Genomic DNA, 23,400 nt, shown 5'->3' with positions numbered 1-23,400 from the left:
AACAACATCTGCCAAACAATCCTCCAGAAAACAAGCTCCATATTACAAAAGTCATCCGAGGGGGTGAACAGCCATTAAAATGAAAACAAAACCTTTGAGAAGGGAGACTACAAAGATAGGCTTAGTAGGCGATCAGCAAGAAGTCCAGACGAATTCCACAAGGTTGCCGAGGTCTTTTAGAGCTCTAACTCATGAGCATTTATTTACATATCAGAAAGACAATACACCTGCCTCACCTTAGATCCACATCCATCTCTTTCAAACCCTTACAAAAGCCAAAAGGATAAGCTCCTCCCTTGCTTGCATTCTGTATCAGAGCCATTTCCCGTCTGGATTCCCGCATTTACACTTTTCTCCAAACACTGAAAAACTTGCAATTGTATGGTAACTACAGAGGTAAGCTGCCGTTTGGGAGTGGGGAGGGTCCCCAAGCTACCCTTCATACAAGAATTTAGAAACTTTCAGGTTAGGAAAGGAAACAGAAAGGAGCAGAAGCAACATTACCCCCTTGTGGCAGCAAAACAATATGGAAATAAGGTCTGAGAAATTCAGAAGAGAACAGACTAGGTGTTTCTCTTCATAGCCGCTATAAGGAGAGCTGTATGCGGCCAGAAAGGTCATCAACACTGAGGAGAAACGAGATGAGCTGGAGTCACTGCACTACATGTGACCGGTTCACATCACACAGCAAGAACAAGGCAGGAGGGATCAGAGTCCTCAAACGAGACCTGACAAAATGAAAGACACAGATTTGTCCCTGGACCCTGGTACATGGTTCCAGGGAAAATGGTTTCACATGTCACTGGTGCACAGTGCACCCAACAGACTAAAATACAGCAAAGCCTTTGGCAAGCTGTGCCAACTTCAACAGGTCAAATATTTGCACAGCACAGTGGCCTCTGCCTTTCATACGCTCACAAACAAAATAAAGGCATTTATACAAGGGTCCCCAGACAAGAATTTCCCCACTTCACACACACTCCTGTCTGCCTGTATGCATGACAAAAGCGTCACTCGGGATGGTTCAAAAGACTTCTCAGATTTTCAGGTAACTTCAATAATGTATCTTGTCTGTCAAACTAAATAGGTGAGGCCAGGTGAAAACATTATGCATTCATAAAATGCAGGCACAGAGTTACTCATACTAGAGCCTACAGAATTTGACCTCTGGAATGAGTGGAGTGCTTAGAGAAGTTTAACAGAATTGCCAGACAAAGCTTCTTCATGGAAGAATAAGGATAATAAACATTTCCTTGTGAAACATAAGTTTCATGCAAACCTGCCTGACAATAGAACAGAACACATCTTTCATTTGCAGTAATGTAATCAAATCTCTAGACAAAATAAACAGGTAAACCATATAAAAAATGTCCCACTCAGGTATTACAAGCAGCTAAATCTATAGAGGACAATTTTCCTCTTCCTTCTTTTCCCCATCTATAGGAATTGTTTCACTGAATAAGGTTTCAAATATGTTAGCAGGGACACACACCACTACCCGCTCCTTGCATCCAGAACTCAGAAACAAAAATTAATTTATAACCTAATTATTTCCTTTTTGTTTTCTAAAAAAGCCACACTAATTCTGTAGATGTCACTTGTGTCATACTAAAATAGCCAAAGAGAAAATCTGAATCCGTTTTATTAGCCAGCATTGCACCATACCTAGCATTAACTGCTGAATTAATACACGTTTCAGCAGAGATTACTGCTAGATTCTATGTATCATTGTCTTAAGAAGGTGGCACCAGCTCCTCTCAAACATGCAGCTGACTAGAAGAATCCTCTTTCATTCCCAGTTCAACTTTTCATTATCAACCTGAATTGACCCACAAAGCAACAATGGCTTTAAGTACTTAGAGGATCATTTCCCTCACTGAGATTACAGTATTAATACAAGATCTCCTCAACCCCTTTTTAAATTAACAGGTAGTTATAAAAAAAACTAAACTAGTTATCATCTGATGCTCAGTTATCCTTTCTTCATCCACATCTTCCCAACAGCTTCTATGACCAGTTTTATGCAGCACATTTCACATGGCAACTTCAGAGATTTCTGGGATTCTTTTCACTTCAATGTTAAAAGTGAGGCAAAGACATCCACAGGGGAAAACTCCCTATATTTGAATTAATGAGATCAGCGTGGAGAACCTCAGAAAAGCTGAAGCTCAGTCTCACGAACTTGTGCTTAACACAGACCATAAACTTTCCCCAAATTCATGCCTCACCAGCACAACTTCAAGAAGCACACAGCTCAATGTCACACTGCTTTCAGGCCAGGCTGAATGTGATGGGACTCCTGGTATTGCTGAGGCTCCCAGTGACATGCTTCTCGTAACAGAGGTGCCAGAGCTGTTAATGAGGAATAGTGCCATTACATGCTTATTAATGGCTTTGTGATTAGTCCAAGATAATTAGCCGAGGACAATCAGAAAGAGCAGAATTCTCTCCTTACCCAGCTGACATAGTTGCATCTGCAGAATTCAAAGAACAGCCTTCACTAAACTACCCTATTAACTTCATTGACCCTCAATGGCAATGTTTTCCCAGAAAGCTACTGCTCAATTAGGAAGGTCATGTCAGGGAAGGAATCCTGCCCATGGATAGGGACTGAGAACACACACAGTTTCCAGACATGATTTTTATCCTACTTTTTTGGCTGACCTTAGAATATAAAGCTCAATTGCCCAATGAGGACATCTAATGGAGAGACAAAGAAGAACAGAATTATAAAACAGGTTATGAGCACATCTTGGATTCCAACACTAAGAATTAACCAGAGGCTGACAGGCACAAAATTATATTGATTGGAAGTGTGTATGCAATTACCACTTGTACCCTCAGGTTTGAAGGCTTATCCTCCCCCTTGTATTTCATCAGCACTGTCAGCATTACATAGCTTATACCTCAGGACCCTCAGACCCCATCTTTGCATGCTTCTGTAGCTCCAAAGGTTAACAGACATTTTGGACTCAGCTGTGCAGAAGTGGCTCCAGCACTTCCCACTGTGAAAGCATGCCCTAGGTCTGGGAGACATGAAGGCTTGGTACGAGATGCTCACTCTATGCAAAATTTAGGTAAGTGGGTACTTGCTGACTTGTTAATAGATTCACAGGATATTCTGAGTTGGAAGGGAACCACAAGGATGATCAAGCCCAGCTCATAAGTAAACAGCCTGTATAGGGATTGAACCCACAACCTTGGTGCTATTAGCACCATGCTCTAACCCAACTGAGCTAATCTCATCTCCCATATTCTATAAAGAAAAATATAAACAGCTAATTTGGGAATGGCCGAAAATTACACCTGCAGGATAGAGCTATCCTGCATGCAGGGTTCCTTTTAAGGGAAAAGATTTCATAAAGCCCCAAGCCCACCCGATGTGTTTAACAAGACAGGAAATGAAGTTTTACTTCAAGGAAATTGCCACAAGCATTTAATACCAGACTGCCCACTGCTTCCAGCTTCTTGTTTCAGAACTCTACAGATACCCTCAACTTTATTTAGAAGGGAAGCAGAAACCCCTGCTGTGCCTGTTCTTTAGAAAGGCCTGATAACAGAAGCAGGAGATTGGGAAAACAAAAGAGTCCCTAGGAGATTCTCAAAAACCTCTGCCAGAAAGGTTTCACTAAGTGTTTCTTACAGGAATTCCTCTGGACTTAAGCTCATGCATCGAACTATCCACTCCAAATCAGAAGCCTCAGCAAAAAGCACCTGTTTGCTCAGCTGATCAGGCAGGCAAGTAACCCTTCAAAAATGCTACAGCCACTGGAGCAGGCAGCAGCAACCACCACGGATGACAGGCAAAGTGACCCAGAGATTTAGTCATAGGACTCTCCTCAGGTTCCTGCAGGCTGGGGTGGATCAATTATATGCCTCAGGACATTTTAAAATTATAGTTACCACAGAAAAGATTGTATCTACGTATCCCACTACATCTCATTGTTCACATACATGCCAAGTGCCAGATCAATAAGAAGGTTATTTGCCCGGTTATTTCTGACACTACAGTGACTCATCCCAGAAAACGAGACACAGTGGAGATGACATAAGTATGTACCACTCTTTCAAAAGAAAGATAACACAAGACTTTCTCAAGTGCCATTTTAAAGCTAAATTTGTCAGCTCCTTCTTACTCTTATGCCCTTTATTAGGGGACAAGAGGATACCTGACTTAACAGTAGGTAAGTTCAGGCCCAAAAAGTAGCTCCCATGTAATCAGCTTGAGACTCATTATGGCAGGCTATTAAAAAAAACCAACAACAAAACTGGGGCAAGGATTTAGAAACTGATGAATAATTTTATGATTACCACCACTTATTTGCTATGCAACTACAACAACAAGAAAGGCAGCCACTGTTCCAGCCTCAGTATAATCAGCTTATCTGCAGGACAGAGGAAAGAATTCCCTTTCCTCAGGCACTCTTGTGTACAAAGCCTTCTTAGTTAGTTACATCTGCATCCAACCTGGAAATTTTGCTTTTCTATAGCTCAAAGCATCTGTTTCAAAGAAACAGAAAGACAAAACCTTTCCTCTGGTGAGAGCACAAACCACTTGACAGAGAAGATGTGAAACTGAAATCCTGTGTGGAAACCCCATTCAAAGTACCAGTGTAGCTGTATCATCCACACAAGCCAGTGAAGACACTCTGACACAAAGGACAGGTCTTTCCTGATGCAAATTCAATTTAGCTTATCCAGTTTCTTGTATCATATTTGAAGCAGAAGAAAAATATCCTTCCAAAAAAAAGAATCACCTTCTTAAAAAAGAAGACAGCAAAGTCTAAAATTTTCAGTGATCAGCATGTCCCCAACCAGCTCAGGTCAACAGGAGCCACTTTCAAAACTAACCTCTCTTATCAGCGGCAAACCAACTGCATATACCCAAACCACTGACAAAGAGCTTTGACTTTTTTCCCCCTCTGGGCAACTCTAAGGAAATTATTGTTAACCCTTTTAACTTAACAACTTACTCATACCCAGTTTTCTGTGCCAACCCTGGGCAGATTCTCCATGCACAGCATGTGATGACAGGGTGTGTGATAGGGAGCACAAAGGACAGCATTAACACATCCTGAGTTTCTCTCAGAAACACCAGGAGCACAGTTCACCCCAGAGATCTGCTAAAAGAGCCCACCCTTTTGCCTGTCTGTAGTACCATTGAGAGGTCCAGTCTCTGCCCTTAGAATCTTCAGAACTCATCTGCAGCATAATGGCAGCTATAAACACATCAACACCAACATCTCTACTTTCATCTACATTAACAGCACATGACCATATGAGAAAAGGTTTTTAATTCTGAAAATGTTGAAAAACCTCAGACTAGATGGGAAAGGTTTAAGAAAAAATAGAGGAGGAAGGGCAAGCATGTATCTTACCTCCTGAGTGAATCCTCCTCTGAGCTTTCCTCAGGCATTTCCTGGTTTAAGGCCTCCTGTGATACATTCCCAGGTCTGCTTGAAGCCGACTGGCTGTAAACTCTTTCCCAGTGCCCCGTCTCCTGGTTAAAGACCACTCCCACGGTCCTCTCCTCCTGCGGGGTGGAAGAGCTGCCCAGCTGCAGTCTGCTAGAGGCAGGAGCTCTGCCCTCGGTTCTCTCTGCAGGCTGCACCTGGCTGGTATTTGGAGGCACACCCTCAAATGTGCTTTGGACCTGCCCTGGTGTGTAGCTAGGCGTGCTTCTTTCCCAGCGCAGCGTGTCATTGTTAAAGGTCAGCAGGTTATGACAAGCACGACAGCGGTTCAGGTGACCCCGGGACAAATTGGAATTGTTTTCACTGCTTTGTGGAGTCTGCTGATGGGAGGGACCGGGTCGATCAGGCTCAATGTTGTTGTTGAGCATTTCTTGAGCCTGTTGCGACTGGCTGGGCTCCCCACCAATCCCCTGATCTAACTCCTGAAGCCGGTCATATTCCAGGAAGAATCGCCTCAAATCACACTGGAGCTCATTACGAATGCTGGCCGGATTGCTCGGGCCTGCACCACTACCACTGTTCACCTCAGCCCCTGGGGCCAGAAAGCCCCTCCCTTCTGTTGCAGAGGTATAGACTGATGCCTGGGAACCTCCCTCCTGCTGTCTGAGCACGGACAGCAAGCTCACAGAGGAGGCACTGGTCCTAGGGGGAGGCATGGCTTCCAGCTCGGACCGAGAGCTCATGTTCAGCACTGTCCTGGACCAGTCAGACCCACCCAAGCCTGAAGCCATCTCTCTCGCAGACTGTTGGTACCGGGACTGGTGGCCTGCCAAGGACCCGCTGAGGGACCGCCGTGTGGGGCCCAGGCTAAGGTTGCGCAGGGTGTTGCCAGCAGTGCTGCTCTGAACTGTGCTGAAAGCAGAGGGCCTGTTAAGTATCCCCTGCTCCTCCTGCGCTACGGATGCCTGCTCTGGGGGTTGATAAGGCTCTGTCTGCACAGAGGAGAAGGAAGTGCCAGTGGCCCCAGAAGACGTGGAGGGTGCGTTTTCCTGGTGTGGGAAGAGAGAAGAAGGAAGTCTTGCACTAGAGCATCGGCTGCAAAGGCACAACATCCCCAGGTGCTGGCAGCACTCTGCTGTGGGATAGCTGACTCGCTCCCGGAGCCTGTTATAGACAGATGCCCTTGTGTTCTCACTGGCTGGAGGCGGAGGTGGTGGTGGTGGAGGCGGTGGAGGGGATGGGGTAGCAGAGTCTTGAACACTGTTTTGCTCTCCCACCTGTATGCCAGAGGAGCGGGAGGACAACATATGCAGGAAGTTGTGGAGGAGGGGTGTGCGCCTCACAGGCTGAGATGGAAGGATAGCGCGCTGACGATAATGCGGCATCTCTGTGCTGTCCACGGAGATTTCCACTTCCTCATCGCTCTGCAGAAGGAAACAGGCAAAGCTCAGCCACCTCAAGGCAAAATCCTATACTTCCAAATAAACAGCAGAAAGTCAGCTACCAGCCCAGACAGATGAAAGGATGTGATAAATCCCTTCCTAAAGGCCTTGACTTGGAGGAAACTAGTTGAGATGATTTCTAAGTTCATTTTATGTATCTAGACAACCTCTTCCTACAGCCCAGTGAGCTTTCACAATACACTGTTCATACAAACATAAGTATCAGCGTCTGAGGGTCAGAAGCTGAGGGGAGAATTGTTAGTACCTCAAATAGCTTCAAATCCAAAAGAACATCACAACTGAAAGAACTGGACCACTGAGACCTCTATCCCACCATTAGTCAGACAGAGAGGGCATAACAAACACATTTTGGAAAGCACTTTATTAGCCATGCACATAACATAAGAACATGTCATGTTGTTATTGTATCAGCAATCAAGGTGAGACAGAACTCAGCTTAGGAAGACTTCAGGTTTTCAGAAAAGCACAAATCTGCTTAGAAACAGACTAGGGCTAAAGTACATAGAGCACCTTTTAGCTAGCCAGTCAATACAAGTCCTGACATCCCCCTTACCTGCTGGTTAGAAGGGTTAACTATCGCTGTGAGCAAGTAGTGTCCCAAGGGATCAAACCGTACCAGCCTAAAACAAAAGCAGGGCCAGAATATCAATCATCAGTTCACATTCCACATTGACACAGAAAGAAAACCCCACATGACATGTTTGCAATGAGAATATTACTACATTATCACCACATTTTTACGAAGGACATCAAAGAGTTTATGCATTAAGAAGAACAAAATGTACCTAGCTAGCTGAAGACTGCAGTTATTGTCCACAGCAACACCACACCAAAATTAAAAGCTGGAAGTAAGTACTGCTGTATCAATTGAAATAGCCAGAACATTTAAAGGAATACACGTGTTTCTATTACAAAATGGAATTGGAACAAAGGGAGAGATTAACGTGCCTTGATGCCACATCGTTGTCTTATTTTAAATTGCTCAAAAGCAGGCATCAGGTTTCCAGCAATCCAGTTTCCTCTACAAGTGTGCTAAAGTAATAGCTCAGCATTTTGCTCCAGCAGTTCCTGGCTTTTCTCATCCTTATGGCTGACAAGTTTAATTACTAAGCTTACAAATCAACATGAAGTAGATTCTGGACATTTAATGGACATGTGCCATATTACAAATATGAACAACCAAGCTGATCTATTACTTTCAATTGCTTTTCTTTCTGCCTATAGAACTGGTTTTGTACCAGCTGAGTCAAGGAGATGCAAGCAACACTTCACAGCCTGGGTGCACAGGGTGCAGCTTCCCAGAGGAATCTCACACACACTTTCTAAACCTGACCATTTTTCACACAAAAGCGTTCTTTTCACCCAGAAGCAGGAACTCACCTGACCCGCTCCATTTCACTGGCTGTTTTCACCACTGCAAAAGGCTCCCGACGACTCCAGTCCCAGAAATGTATCTCATTGGCAGTGGCAATCAGCAAGAGCTGAGCCGTGGGATGAAAAGCAAGTGAAGCAATGGCATTGTTGCTATCTGTGAACCAGCTCTCACTTCCACCCTAGAGTGAGGAGTCAAGAACCACAAGCAGTTTGTCACAAAGTTGCTATCATTAAGTTTCCATGTACTTGCCATGCCTCCCCGCCTGCCTAAAGCATTGCAAGCGAGCTGCTGTCCTGGCAACAACAGCAGACCCCATACAAGGTCATGTGCCAGGTCTAAAATGTAACACTACTTGCAACAATGACCACAGATGTATTTTTGTAGGTAAGTGTGTCTAAAGCAGTCCGTAAAAATGCATCATCTAAAAAAACCCACGCAATCCCATGTGCTCTGTCTCCCTATCATTTACCAAACTAGGTAGAGCAGCAGCTTCTCTAATGAACAGTTCAGATATGCCCAGTGGAATAACAAACAGCATGTCTCTCACAAAGGCTAAACAGGCACCTTGCACAATGTTCTCCAGAATTACCTGTACCACAGCAATCAATAAAACAGGTGCTGCTAAGAAGCATGACCTACCTGGCAGGACTGAATGAAGAATCTGTCACCTCCTCTCTAGAGAGAAGAGGATGGCTATGGTCTGTTCTGTACTTTTACACACAGGTCCCAGAAAAGCTTCCGAACAGCTCTCTTATCAGGTAGCATTTGGAAAACAAACTCAGCCACAAAATGTCACCACACACCAAATATCAAAGGAACATATGTTTCAGGAAAGACTTACATGTAAATCCCAAATTCTAACCTCCCCATCTAGGCATCCTGAAGCAATGAGGCCTGGGATGGTGGGATGGAAGGTGACACACCAGGGAGTGCGGCGATGTCCAACCAAGGAATGAACACACTTTCCTGTTTTCACCTCTGTGATGTAGATGTTGTGGTTCACATGTGTGGAAGCCATTAGGGTCCTGGGAATGCAGAAGGTATGACAAACTTTAGCATGAGAAGAATACAGCAAAACTAGACCATGGTTAGCTTCATCTCAACAGGGTCTATTCACACTTAACCCAGCAGCTCTCCCACACAGAGCTCAAAGGGTAAGAGGCTACTGTTGCACCAATGGTCACAAAGCTCCCTAGCCAGCTTTCAGGGTCCATGCAAACATGAGCTCATCTGAATCTGCAAGCACAAACTTGACCTTGAACGTCAGAGTGAACATGCAGCTCAGAAGGCACTCCTGACTGACAGTCTGGGGCAAATAAATATTCCCAACTCTCCACAGTGTCTCAACCCCTGTCAAATCGAGTGATACTATGAGAGATCCCACCTCCATTTCTGCTTTCAATACACACATCATCCTGCTCTGTTCTTTATTCCTGGATATCCCAGCGAATGTGTCACATCATTTGGGCATGTTGTATTAAAACATCCTTTAATCCCTTTAGTTTCTTATGAAATCCCATGGTGTCTGCACAGATCCTTCTTCCTTAGAACTTTGTATCACCTGGGTACCTCAGAAATTAAACACCAACTACGCTGGAAGCTGTGAGATTAGGAAGGTGCACACATTCCATCCATGCGTGTCAGGAACCAGAAGTTTCATTCAGCTGTTCAGGACTGGACAACTCAATGGGCACAAGCCTCCATCACTTTTGTAAGTGTAGGGAGACTGCCGAAACAGGGAACGAACTAGGAGTTAATTACCTGTCTGGACTAAACGCCAGCAAGAAGGTGGAGCGTGGACTGTCTGGTAACTCAACTTTCTGAAAAAGCCAACAAAGCAGGAAGTGTTGCAAGAGTCATATGATCATACTTTAACTGTAAGCCACACAGACAACAAGGGGAACCCGCTGCAGGAACATATCTAGTATCACATCACTGCAGGAACTGAACAGAGCCAGAGAGCATATCAAGTGTAACACATCAAAGGTATAATCACAAGACAATTTATTTCAAATCCCTGCCTCCCTTCCCCCGTTCCAAGATCAAGCTATGCAGCTCTATCCCACAACCTTACCTTGCCCTCCCATTTCATCCATCGAGTTTTATCCTCCACCAGCTCCTGCAGAAGCCGCTGAGCACCCAAGGCTTGGGTGCCCCGTTCCCTACCCCAAAGGATGCGGACAGCATTCTTCTCTGGGACAACCTTCATGGCTCTCGGCTGCCAACACCACGCCTACTACTGAGAGGAGACACCAGCAGGTTCCAGATGACAACCGCCACCGAGCTACAAATAAGCTATCCACATTTCAGTTGTTTATCTTCATGGAAACCTAAAAAGATAAGAGACTGATAAGGAAGGCAGCTTTTACCTTGATTACCCAGATGAAGTAAAAGCTATAAATCCCAAAAATACTAGATTTGAGAGACGAATCTTTCTTCTTACACAGCCTTTGCTACCTGCTTCCATTATCAAGGCCCCATTTTGACATTTCTGCAGCCAAAGACTATTTTGAAAGCATCCAGCTCTCCCCTTGTACACGTGCCCTAGGCCCACTACACATATGGAGAATTAAAAATTTGCCTTCAAATTCTTTTCCTTCCCTTCATCTCTTGCTGTATATAATAAAGGAAAAAAGATTTATGAAGATATACTCTTTACACCTTGAAGATTCAGGTCCTGTCTGGGAAGGGTGTCTGAAAGCCAGAGGAAAAGTATTACCAAACTGACAATATGACAGAGGAATCTCCCAGGAACTGCTCAAATTTCAGTAACAGGTCAAACTGTAAAGGTCAGACAATTGATAGACCTCAAGTCCAAATTATTTCCAACTCCATCAACAGCTTAAAAATATTAAAACAATGATTTATGGGACAGCTCCACCAAGATTATTCAATTGTCTGCACATCACCTTTCAATCTGCATTGCTCTTAGAACAGCAGTTCACCCAAGTAATGCATACTGGCAAAGAATAATGCTTTTGGAACACTTTGACCTGCAAAGTAAAGTTTTAATACCCACAGTCTACAAAAAAAAAAAAAAAAAGCTAAATAAAATAAAAAAATAAATAATATACTGATTCTAATAGTAACCAAGCCACACAGCTTTTCAGTGGTGTCATACAATGGAGTCTGCCACAAAAAGTTCTCCAGAAAAGTTTCTTAGAACAGATAAATCAAGAAACTCTGCTGCAATGCTACTACCTTCTGATCCCAGCAGAGTGTGCATACTACTCTGCCATCTCTTGATAACATGAAGATCTAAACACAAATCCTGCTCAGTTCATGCTACTCTGAACAAAACCATCAATATTCACTAGAGAAGGAAAGGTTTTTTTAAAAAAACAAAAACAAAAAAACAACACATAAAGAAGAAAAAAGGTTCATGTGCACAAGAGACAAATAAATGACAGAACTCAGAATGGTCAGCAGCAATATTTTCTTTCCTCCCACTCTCCCTAAAAAAACTCTCCTGAACAGATCATTTAAGACAGCTGCAGCTTATAGAGAGGAGCTGTCTAAAGAGATAAGCCAGGAAAATGAGCTCCAAAAAAGCACACCAGTTTTTATTTGTAGAAGTAAAACAAAGAGCACTGAAGTAATTAACAATCAAAGGCATTCATCTTCCTAGAAATTCTCCACAGTGAATTTTGAGCTACCTGGAAATTCCCCGATGCTTAATGTGAACAGCACGGGGATCATGTATTTTAGAGAAGCTGAATTCCATGGTACACAATAAGCCTTCTTTTGAAAACCAGTGAAAGTTAGCGAAACATTAGGTAGGAATTATTCTACAAAATCAAAGCCTTACTGGAAAGCAACACAAAAACAAAAGATATCATACTGCATGAGACTTCTTAAAAATAACTGTACAGATTAAAAAAGCCCATATCCAAAAAAGCTAGAAGGATAACTGGAATAGATACATCCAAAAGCACAATACAGGTATCCCTAAACAAAAAATCTTCTTTAGCTAAATGCTGATAAATCCTGATCCAGATTCTGCAAACAGCCCCAGGCACCCATGCTCAGAAGTGACAAGATTCAGATGGTAGGCAGAATGGAGGAGAAGCACAGCTCAGAACAATACAGGCAACAAAAATTCTACTTTACAGGAGGAAACTGTACATCTAGTTTAACTCTTAATCCAGTAAAATTAAGAAAACAGTAGCTGAATATTCTATATGGGTGTATTCAAAGAATTCGGACTACAACAACCCAAGAATAAACATATAAACAGGACACCAATGGAAGACTGGTTCTGCAGCTGGAATAAGCTGGAAGTTCAAAAAGATTTCAAACATGGAACAGCCTCTCAATAACTGAGAAGGACAAATCACATAAATAACTTGAGATCATGGTAATTTACAAACAAGATAACAATCACTCATGAGAAAGAACAAGCTCTGACAACCTAGAACATTTCAGTCCTATCAGAACTAATGCTCCCTAAAGTACAATAGCAACAAGGAAAACAAGGGGTTTAACAAACGACTTTATTTATGCCATGGACAAGTTTACATATTGTAAAATAAACGGGGAGATAACTCCTACAGCTGCAGTCAGTGAAGTTCTAGTATTCACCTTATTGAAGGACCAAGTCATCTCCACTATATAAAACCAAGTATATACCTTAAGACAGCTTATCTAAATCTCTGCATGTGTGTCCTAATTTATTCAACTAATCTGCCTATAACAAACACTTCATATGTGAGCCTGAGCATTTAACTTCACATTTTTCCCTCAGGGACTGCACCTCATTTTTTCAGCTTCTTCTGACTCATGTCTTTATCCCATTTTAAAAGTAAACAAAGGAAACACCCAGGGCTCTAATGCCTTCACAGTACCCTGCTAACCTGCTCAACATTTTAAAAAGCTGGGATCTCTTCAGAAAACACTGAATGTATCCTTCTTGAGTGATGCTGAGAATCCAGTGTTACCTCGGATCCCTTCAGAGGCCAAATTTTACTCTTTTTCTGAGTTAGCCTGAACACAGTAACTGCTCCTCCACCTGGTGACACATTCAGCAACACTTCAGACAAGCAAAGAAACTCAGAGCCTTCAAATGAAGAAACAGATGAAGTGTAGCACTGGCAATGCAGTGAACACTGGCATTATCTGCTCGTTTTAGCAGGAAGACTTTAACCTTCCTATTGGATTATGTGTTCAGCTTCAGTTTGTTTTGGTGTGGGGTTTTTGTTTTTTTCTTTAGGTTTTTGGTTTGTATGGGGTTTTTTTGTGAGGGTGTTAAAGGAGCCAATTTTTTCTCTAACCTAGTAAAGACATCCACCATTTCCAAACATTCTGCCCAAATATAAGCTGAATAATGACAGCATGCTATTAAATACCATTAGCAGATAAACCACTGAAGTACCAACCGTATTTACAGCTACTCATTAGCTATCTGACTAACAAAGTTTAAATTAAATGCATGGGGTTTGAAAATACTTCTGGGGACTCAGCATAAATAAAACTTGCAGCTCACTGGATCAAACCTGTTCAGGCGAGTGGTGGACTCATTCAGTAGCAGCATTTATTACAAATACCCACAACTATCACAACTGATAAACAGCTGACCACCTAAAGATGGATTGGGATTGTTCTGTTTTCTTCTTGTTGTTGAGTTTGTTTTGTTTACTTGTTTTTGGGGGGAGGGAGGGAGATTTGGATGGTTGGTTTAATCAGGATGACCAAGTGTCCAACAACTGCAAGATTAGCTGATGCCCTGAATGTGATGCAGATGACCACAAAAAATTCTGAAAATGGAGAGTCAAGAAATTTTTCTATAATCAGCAGCTTTCTTTCCTTAAGAGTTTTCTCCCTTCAGGGCATTTCAGGACAACATGCTGGGCTGGTTACAGTTTTCAAAGAGCATTCCACAGCCCAAACCGAAGCCTCTTACTTTCTCTGTACGAGCCATCCTTGAAGAAGCCTGAAGAATTCCCAGCATTAGAGTAATGTAGGTTTACTTGTAATTGCCGCTTTTAGAGATGTTGAACCTCTAAAAAACCAAAGTGAAGCTGCAAACTGCAGTGGTACATGACCCCCTGAAAACACTGACAGAAAGGCAGGGCGAGAAGAGGAATAAAAAGAAGCACATTCAATTTGCCATATAAAAAGGATGTCAAGATATTTTATGCATTATGCAATGGCTGACCATTCCAGTTCAAAACTTCAGCACTTTACAGAGATGATGGTCCCATTTCCTAATGTGCCCCTTCCCCATCTTTGCTGCTATTAATTTTGTGGAGATTCTGGTACCACCATGCTGGGCACACAGTTGGCTTTGATACAAAGATGACTATTGCAATACTACCTTCATGTTATTCCACCCCTCATGGGGGAAAAATGTTATTTCATGTGGCCTTCAGCCTCAGACTAATCTATTACCACTGCAAAGAACTTTGTGATTGTGTGCTGAGCCCAACACTAAAAGCCTTTCCTAATGCATGTGCACAGAGTCAGTGTAAACAGCTCCATCAGTGTTAAAAAAAAGCTGCAATCAGTAGATGATATTTACAATGGGAGATCTATCCAGAAGATACAAATGTCCAAATGATTTCAGAAAATTTTACTGCCCAAAGAGACCTCATGTGATTGATGAAGAAAGAGGCAATATGAAATGAAATATTAAAGCTGTCACTGACTTTGCAATCTGGGTTCCACAGAGAGAATGCATTTCTAAGACTCCCTGTGAGAGACCAGGGGAAAAAAGCACATGCCAGTAGTTTTGGTCTCCAAGTCTCTTTGTCAGTTTTAAGACTTCCATAACGTATTGACTGTAAAACAGCCATGATCCACACATAGCTGATGGGCCAGGGCTGTATACTTTGTACTGAAAGGACATGCATGGGAAAAAAAAGGACTCAAAACACAACAAAAGCAAAACTGTGGTGAACAATGAGGCATACCACTGTATTGAAAAACCACAAGCCAACTTGTCTCTAGAAAAGAAGAGAAACAGATTAATACACTCAACTCCCCCAGCTCTGGCCAGGTGCCTACCTATCTTGTAAGGCAGAATTATTTCTGTTTCCAAAATGTCCTGAAGAAGCATGTCCAGCCCTAACAATGCCACCGCAGTTATTCCAAATTAAGTGCAGCATCTCAGGCTTTAACACCAGCAACATATGAAAAATTTCAAGAGAACTGTTTATTGCATTTAATAAATGTTAGTAATTTCAGTTTCATTTAATAAATATTAGCAATAATTTAGCATTCCCACTATTGCACATGTGGGTGGGTTCTCCAAGAGCAATCAGATCATCAGACAGGCATGAAAAGAGTGTATGCAGCACTACAGCCCAAATGCTTTACCTTCGCTGACAGTGATCCTAATGAAGGCTGCAGTCACAAGACAGGCTATTTCCTCTGAGGATTTTCCACAAGTCTGTTTCCCTTGTATTTTACACAGCTTAATTTTGAAGCAAACTGCCATACCAGGACCCCTTGTGCTCTTCAGAAGTTGAAAAGAGCAAAAAGTGCCCACTGAAAACAGCCAAAGATCATCTTGCCAAGGACTATGAACTACACAGCCCCTCCTTTTGCAGGCATTGCACTGATAAAACAATAAAATCTGCTTCTGACACCCAGACAGGAGATCTCCAAGAACAAACCAGATGCCTAGAACATAATTTGGAATATATAGAAGCAATCACACAGCTCCAGGGATTTTCTAGTTCCCTTCCTTGTTTGCAATCTGTGTTTCCCTCCCTTCTGCAATATGAAGATTTCAAGGCCACTGCCTTCCTAAATTGCATGAAACTATATCATGTAAGAAGCCCAAGAAACACTACACTGGATAGAAGACCTGACTTATACTTGCTATATATTAAAACTATATATAGTTTTAATAAAACTGCATTCAATCCATATCAAACGTCATGCCATCCCCACTAACCCTTTTTGTGTCTCCACCTGAAAAACTGAGCAAAATTTTAAAAAATGTTTATGTAAAACCAAAACTAAAAAGCTGATCTGCCCTCTTTGCACTGCATCAACTCAGCTTAACAAACAAGACAACTCAAGGAGTCCTAGTTTGGTAAGTCCTAATTTGCCAGTAGCACTGGCATTTGAACAATGCTATAGCAACAACAAAATCAGTAAAAAATGGGTGACATGACTCATATCCCAAATAGTAGCATGGGTCAAAACATAAGTATTGGAACAACAGGACTATGTTCATTCTAAAAAGACAGGGCCATATGAATTTCTGGCAATATACCTGATTAGCTATATATGTCTAAATTTATGTCAAACAACATTTGATTTCCCTTAACTCCATTTGTGGTAGTTCCAGATGAACCTTGAGACTGTTTATAGACATACTAACTCTTCTTGGGTTAAAACAAACAAACAAAACCAAAACAAACAAAAACCAAAACAAACAAAAAACCCAACCCCAAACACCAGAAAACATTTTGCATAGAGCAAACTTCAAAATACCTTGCAGTAATATCTAAATGAACAAAAATTTAAAATAAAGCTACATTGCACTAGAATCTTTAAACAAGACTAACCCACAAACAAAAACAGTCTACGGATAGGTAACAACTATCTTAAGCATGATTAATCAAAACCAAAAAAAAGCTAAACTCTAACCCATTATTTTGTTCTGTTTCTATTTGTGTGCTTGATTACACTTAAAAAAAAAATGCTGCTGAATTCAAGAATTTAATTAGAACAAGAGTCAGTCTTCAAGTAAGTGCCCTAAACATGGAGAATAGAAAACACTTAGGAGAAGTGAAAAAAAGTTTATGATGCAACTATCCAAGAGAACCCAAAACTAATACCATGAAGCCACTTCCATTACATGGTCCCAGTTTTACTCTTCCAAGCTTTTAAATACTCCCCAAAGTATTATAGTGTAAGCTGAAGTTTTGCCTTGATTAAAGCCAGAGAGAGATGGAAAGTAATTCAAAAGCACATTTTCTGTAGATGCAGTAGACACACTGCTCTAAATTGCACTCGCTGCAATAAGTGTTGACACATAAAACAGGATTCCTAAAGAAAAATAACTTCTCTTAGTGCTTCATGATTGAAAAATTCAATGCTGTGTTTTAAACTGCAACTGCAAACAACTCAGGAAATTCAATTACATTACAAAGATGTCAATAGTACTTTTGTCATTTCAAAATCCTGTATGACTGCAACAAGTAACTAATTGCCATTAGAACCTTAATTTGTCTTCCCAGTCTGGATTAAATGAGCCAAATACACATAAAAGAACTTTTCAGACAAAAGAAGTACATTAAAATTCTGGCTATTTACAGCAAAATGATGAAGACATGGAAGAGAAACTTGCAGATATCAACTCCTAAAGGTCAGAAAACGAATGATAAATATAAAAAGGGAAGTAATAATAATAAAAAATGTAAGTGATCACCCCTGTCTGGAGTCTGACAGTTTCATTTACCAAAGAGAATATGGAGCACTTTCATAACTATTATTACAACTTCCACATAAACTTAATGAATTCTTGAGAAGAGAGATATTAGTTTCAATCCAGAAGATAGGAAGAGAATAAATATAACTTCACAAAGCCGTAAGGTAAGTCAAACAGTAGAACTGAGATCTGCAAGATTAAGAGTTGGTTTCCACAATTCCATACTCAAACCACAGCATCTTTTTTTAAGTACTATACACAGCAGGAAATGAGGGACAGAGAGAAGAGAAAGCCAGAGCAATAGAGAGACAGAGCAATACAGAATTCAGATATAACCACTAAAAAATATTCTCATTTAGATAGAAAGGCAAAGTAATTCTCAATTCAAAATCCCATTATTTACATCAATAGTCACATCAAGGTTCTTCAAGCTCAAGGGCCACAGCCAAGCGCCCCCAAGTGACATCACACATTCCATAGTAATGTGGGAGTGCCAACACTCCAGGGCAGCAGAAGCAGCATCACATACCCCCAAGGTGAAGACAAAGTGTTTTATGCATTCAAGGCTGCACTTAGGGCACACGCACCTCATCCAAGTAATAAAGGAAAAGGAACTGGAAGCAAGAACATGTTTTAGAAAATACAAGCCATATAATTTCTTGCTCACATGGAAATACAGTAACAAGACAAAAAGCAAAAATGATGCACACAGCAGCTGAAGTCTTCACACAAAGATGTATCAGAATTATAGAAGTGGTGGGAGACAACGAAGATTTAGACTCTGAACAAAGAAACACAGCCAATCCTTGACATCGTTGCCCTTCTTGGCCTTAGACTGAGCCTGTGGGAGAAATATAAAGGGAGGGGGAAAAGTGTCCAAAACATGAGTCAGAGACTCCTCTCAGCAATCCTGCACTGCCCAAGGTGAAGAATTAGTAATACATACCAGGAAGGAGGAAGCAGGAATCACTCTGCAAGGACAATCCAAAACACCTCACTGAGAGCACGGGAAGTGGAGCTGAGCGAGCACATGGATTAACATGATGCTCTCCATGCTCAAGCCTGACACCTCATCATCCCCTTCAACAAAGAGTTACAAAAACTGGAGACAACAAGCAGCTACTAGACAACAATCCCAGCCAGAATTCCTTACAACCAACCAAGTCCCAAGATGCAGACAAGTACTGTTTCCTCTTGTGGAGGAAAGCAGGTCTCCTCTTGTTTCAAGCAACCCAATCAATGGGTCTTTCATTAGGCAACTACTATATCCTCAATAACCTTCCAGTAAAATATTTCTAATATTAATCCCCTTCCACTGCATATCACACTGTCAATCACTTTTGCAAAACAAAACTCTTCTGCCCTTACCTTACTAATATTTTCTAATCTAATAGTTTCTATCACCCTCCTTGCTAGGATAGCACAGGGCTACTAACACAAAACACACAAGGTAACTATTATCGTGCACTATGCCCTTTATCAGGCCTCCAGAAACTCAATGGGGGGGAAAAAAGTATCTTGGTGTTGTTTGCATTAGTGGTAAATATTCACTTCAACAATAACTCTGCAAGACCCATGAGTCAGTCATGGCATAAAAGACTAGTACTAGAGTTTCTTTCCAGAAGTTTCTTTAAAAAATAATTATTCAAATGCCAAACTTCTGGCAGAGGGATAGCAGCAGACTGGATCATTGCTTGCCTTCTTTAGAACTGGTTGTTACAGCTGCACAAAAGTTAGAAGTGCTGCTCGGAAAATGGAAAAGTAGGAAACAACCAAACAAGAATCCAGAGGGTCAGTTATGACTCAGAAAAGGGCAAAAGAAAGAAAACTGAGAAGAAGCTGTCAGCAAAGTAAACATTCAGCAGAAACTCCCAGCAACTGAATCAGAAAAGGCATGCCCAGACATTTGGATCCAAATACATTCTTCATTCCGAGCATCAGGAAAAATATAAATGCTAGTGGACAGCCCTACTCATTAAGAGCCACACTGCCACCAAAAACACACTTATTTGTGACCATCAAATAGAAATGGACTGATTTTTTAAAACAAAATTACCCAGAGAAGCACCAGCTGTGGACTCCAGAACTGGCACACAAGCTACACTGAAGAGTTATGGATGCTAGGAAATGCATTACAACAGCCCTTCAGAACACTAGAAAGGGTTTTAAATTTAGCAGGGAATTTCAGGTCCTGTTGCCTGCATCACTCATAAGGCATTCAAATCTGCATGGATTTAACCTCATACTACATTCTGAAAACCGACCCAACAACAAACTCAGGAGACCAGTAATGGACTGGCAATAAGTGCACATTACCAGCAGGTCATTCTTAGGTCCCTTTTTAACATTCCCATCAGCAATTTGAAAGAGGATGGGAGTGGCAAAGGCAAAGAAGCCAGATGACATTTGCAGAGGACACCAAGCTGGGTGGAGCAGTAAACAAGACAAATATAGAAAAAACACACTGGGTTTTTAAATAAAGACCAAAGAACACTTCATACAGAGGAGAGAACAGAGCAGCACTGAGCACTGGCCATACTTACAGACTTCACATTCATACAATCTATCTTCTTGAAGACAGGTTTGCATCTAGATAACAATTATTGAATCTGTCTATCATCACAGAACAATACTCAAAAGCGTGTAGTGAGAAAAGCTACCCGTAACCACCTACAGGAACTCTTCAAGATGAAACGCTGATTTAGTACAGGAAAACTTGCTTTCCAAAGGCAGCTGAATGCATGGTATTGACAGGATCACAAGTAATCCAAAAAACCACTACAAGAACACTACAGAAATTTATGTGTTGTCACGAAAAATAAGGTAGATGACAACAAAAACGTTCCCATAGCTGGTGAATTAGCTGGGTTCGTTTCCTCACAAGACAAGAGGCAACCAGAGGCACACCTGAATGCATTTTATGCCAAACACTACTTTCACACGCAAGTATTCTGCAACACACGATGAAAAACAGGAGAGATAGAGCAGACAACGCTTGCCGCACATTTTATTTGGGTAGGGCCGGAAAAGACCAAAAACAATAAAAAACATCTCGGAGCAAGAGCCCCAGAACGGAACTGGACCGAGCCCGGACCACGGGCCCCGGACGGTGCCGTGGGGACAGCAAGAGAGGCGACGGACGGCGAAGCACCGGGCACCCAAGCTGGGAGGGAAAATCCGGCTCGAGGCACGCTCAGGAGGGGCAGCGGGGCACGGGCTGCTCGCCGGGACTGGGGACGCTCCCCCCGGGCTCCCGTCCCCGCCGCCGCCGGGTTTCGCCCTCCCGCCACGGCGCCCAGCCCGGGGCAGCGCGCCGGCCTCCCCGCTCCCTCCACCGCAAGGCCGCGAGCCCGGAACTCCCGTGCACAGGCCCCGGCAGCGACTCCCGTCTCCCTCCCGACCGCGTTCCACCAGCCGCGGCCTCACGCGGATCGGTACCGCCGCCTTCCGGGGCGCCGCCGCGGGGCCGGCCGCGCCCGCCCGGGAGCGGCGGCGCGGCCTCGGCGCCGGGCCGGCGGCGCGCGTAGGCCCGGAGCGTACCTGCAGCGGCGGGGCCGGAGCGGGGCCGGGGGCGGGCGGAGCGGCCCCGGGGTCGGTCGTCGCCGCCGCCGCGCCGAGCTCCGGCCAGGCGGGCCAGCCGAGCGCCGAGCGGGGCCCAACGGCGGCGGCGCCGAGCGCGGGAGCAAGGCCCGAGCAGCCGAGGCTAGAACGCCGCCAGGCAGCGCCGGCCGAGCGACGAGGTCTTCCACCGCCGCCCGGGAGGGCAGGCGAGAGCAGTCGAGCCCCGAGAACTGCGGGGCAGCGTCCCGACCCAGAATTAAAATCTGCATATACTGGGATACTGGATACTGGGAAAATGCTCTTAACAGAACGAATGTAAACTAACACGTACAGCAGTCAGGCTGTATAAAACAGATTGGAAGTTACTATTCTAGACTTCCAAGATAAGGGTGATCCAGACTTAAAAGGAGAAATGGGTGTTAATCTTCCCAAACGCCCGCGGCCGGGAGAACCGGCCCGGGGCTGGAGCTGTGGCCGTGGAGGTCTCCAGGTTGTCGAAGAACCCAAACAGTTCGAGCTCCTGAATATGTAGCAGGCGGATCGGGAAGGCTCTACCTTCCCAGTACCTCAGGCAATGGGGAAAGGAAGAGGGCACCGTGCAGTCGGGAGTTCAGGATAAAAGGAGGCTGCGTCCTCCGTAACCCTGAGAGACCCCGCGGGGTATGGCCCAGCGAACTCCCTCCTTTTATTCAAATAAAGTAAATAAAGTGGCAGGACTCCTCTGTCTCCTTTGTGGACACCGGCTTTTCACAGCGTGATTTTCTGCATAAACCAAATCACAAATCTCAAAGCAGTTTGCGGAAAAGAATTTTTTCGGGTTTTTTTTTCAGCCTAGAAAAGAAGGCTTCTGGATCTAACCGCTGCCTTCCGGTGCTTGAAGGGAACGTAGGGGAAAGATGGGATAGACTATTTACAAGAGTGTGTAGTGACAGGACAAAGGGGAAGGGCTTTAAATTGAAAGTAGGTTTAGATTAGATAGTAGAGAAAATTCTTTACTGTGAGGGTGGTGAGGCACAGGAACAGGTTGTCCAAAAAAGCTGTGAATTCCCCATCCCTGAAGTGTTCCAGGACAGGTTGGATGGAGGGAGCTCTGAGCAACCTGGCCCCATGAGGGGAAATAAAAAAGTCTTTTCTGAGGGAAAAGAAAAAAGTCTGGGTGAATGGTTTTGAAGGAAGCTGCTTAGGAGTATGTGGTGGAAACTGCTCCCTACATTTCCTGAGTGAAGAGAAGGGTGCTGACATCTGACTCGGGTAAGAATAGTGCTCAGTGTGTTGGTTTTGTCTGGTGTGGTCTGATGCAGTTTTTGCCCAAACTGACAAGCAGTGAGATCAGTTTTAAATTAAACTCTACCACAGGTGACAGTGGCTGAAAGAAGACAAAACTGAGCAGCAAATGTGTTCCAGGAAGTGCCTGCACTCTGAGTTTGCTCTGGCCTCAGCACACGCTGGGAAGAGCTATTCATAGCGTAAATTGAGAAACTCCAGCTTGTCATTAGGTGACAATGTTTGTACCTACACATGTCCAAGTCTCACTTGACCTTACCACCACCCACACAGCTCATTCAGTGTCTGCTGGTGTTTTGGTCTAGTGAACAGTATTTTTAGCACAGACCGTCAGATGCGATTATGAGCCATCAGACACCATATACGGCAGCAACTCTTACCTTAAAAATGCTTTTTTTAGAAAACAATGCTTGTCTGCTTTTTCCTAGGTAAAAGGAACAGGAGTTTTGCTGCAGTGACCAACAGTACTTTTTGTATAACACCTTGTGTAAAGAAAACTGAATTACATCTGAGATCTTTGTACATAACATTTTACAGCCCTCATTGAGGCTTCTGAAAACATCTTGTTTACACGTCATCAAGCATGCTTGGTTTTCTGAGAGACAGTAAGTGCCTACTGCCACTGCAAACCTGGCAGAGTGTATCCTGCATCTCCACCCTGCACTGCACTGCAAAACGTGTCCCATACTCTTGTATTCATCAAATGTGGGGCACGATCCAGGCTCACTTCCTCTAAAAGGACAGATCCACAATGCCAGGCAGTATCACTGCTACTTTCAGTAGTTACAGTTTTGTAGTTTTCTGCATTCCCTACCACTTTTGTTACATTTCCTGCCCAGTAAACAATAAAATCTAAGAAACAAAATTTTCTTAGACTGCTGTCATGAGATCCTTGGAAACACTTGTGCCTTTTAGAAAGAG

At 43.2% G+C, this 23,400-nt stretch overlaps 1 protein-coding gene across 3 annotated transcripts in view; it reads right to left on the bottom strand.

Annotated features, from left to right (window-relative positions):
- Positions 1-21,370, bottom strand: part of AMBRA1 (autophagy and beclin 1 regulator 1) — a 128,129-nt gene extending 106,759 nt beyond the window's left edge. For 2 of the 3 annotated variants that reach the window (XM_038138369.1, XM_038138370.1), the window contains exons 1-7: positions 21,175-21,370; positions 10,327-10,582; positions 10,014-10,072; positions 9,094-9,277; positions 8,258-8,430; positions 7,431-7,497; positions 5,379-6,838 (exon numbers count right to left, since the gene is read on the bottom strand). In XM_038138369.1, coding sequence (XP_037994297.1) covers positions 5,379-6,838; positions 7,431-7,497; positions 8,258-8,430; positions 9,094-9,277; positions 10,014-10,072; positions 10,327-10,461 — 2,078 coding nt within the window. In that variant the 5' untranslated portion in view covers positions 10,462-10,582; positions 21,175-21,370. The remainder of the gene's footprint in view (positions 1-5,378; positions 6,839-7,430; positions 7,498-8,257; positions 8,431-9,093; positions 9,278-10,013; positions 10,073-10,326; positions 10,583-21,174) is intronic. The other variant, XM_038138372.1, reaches the window with a different exon arrangement.
- Positions 21,371-23,400: the final 2,030 nt, after the last annotated feature.

The sequence above is a fragment of the Motacilla alba genome, chromosome 5, assembly GCF_015832195.1.
Source record: "Motacilla alba alba isolate MOTALB_02 chromosome 5, Motacilla_alba_V1.0_pri, whole genome shotgun sequence".
NCBI classification, from domain to species: Eukaryota; Metazoa; Chordata; class Aves; order Passeriformes; family Motacillidae; genus Motacilla; species Motacilla alba.
The sequence above is the reverse complement of the archived record's forward strand: the minus strand, read 5'-3'. Positions and strand labels throughout refer to the sequence as shown.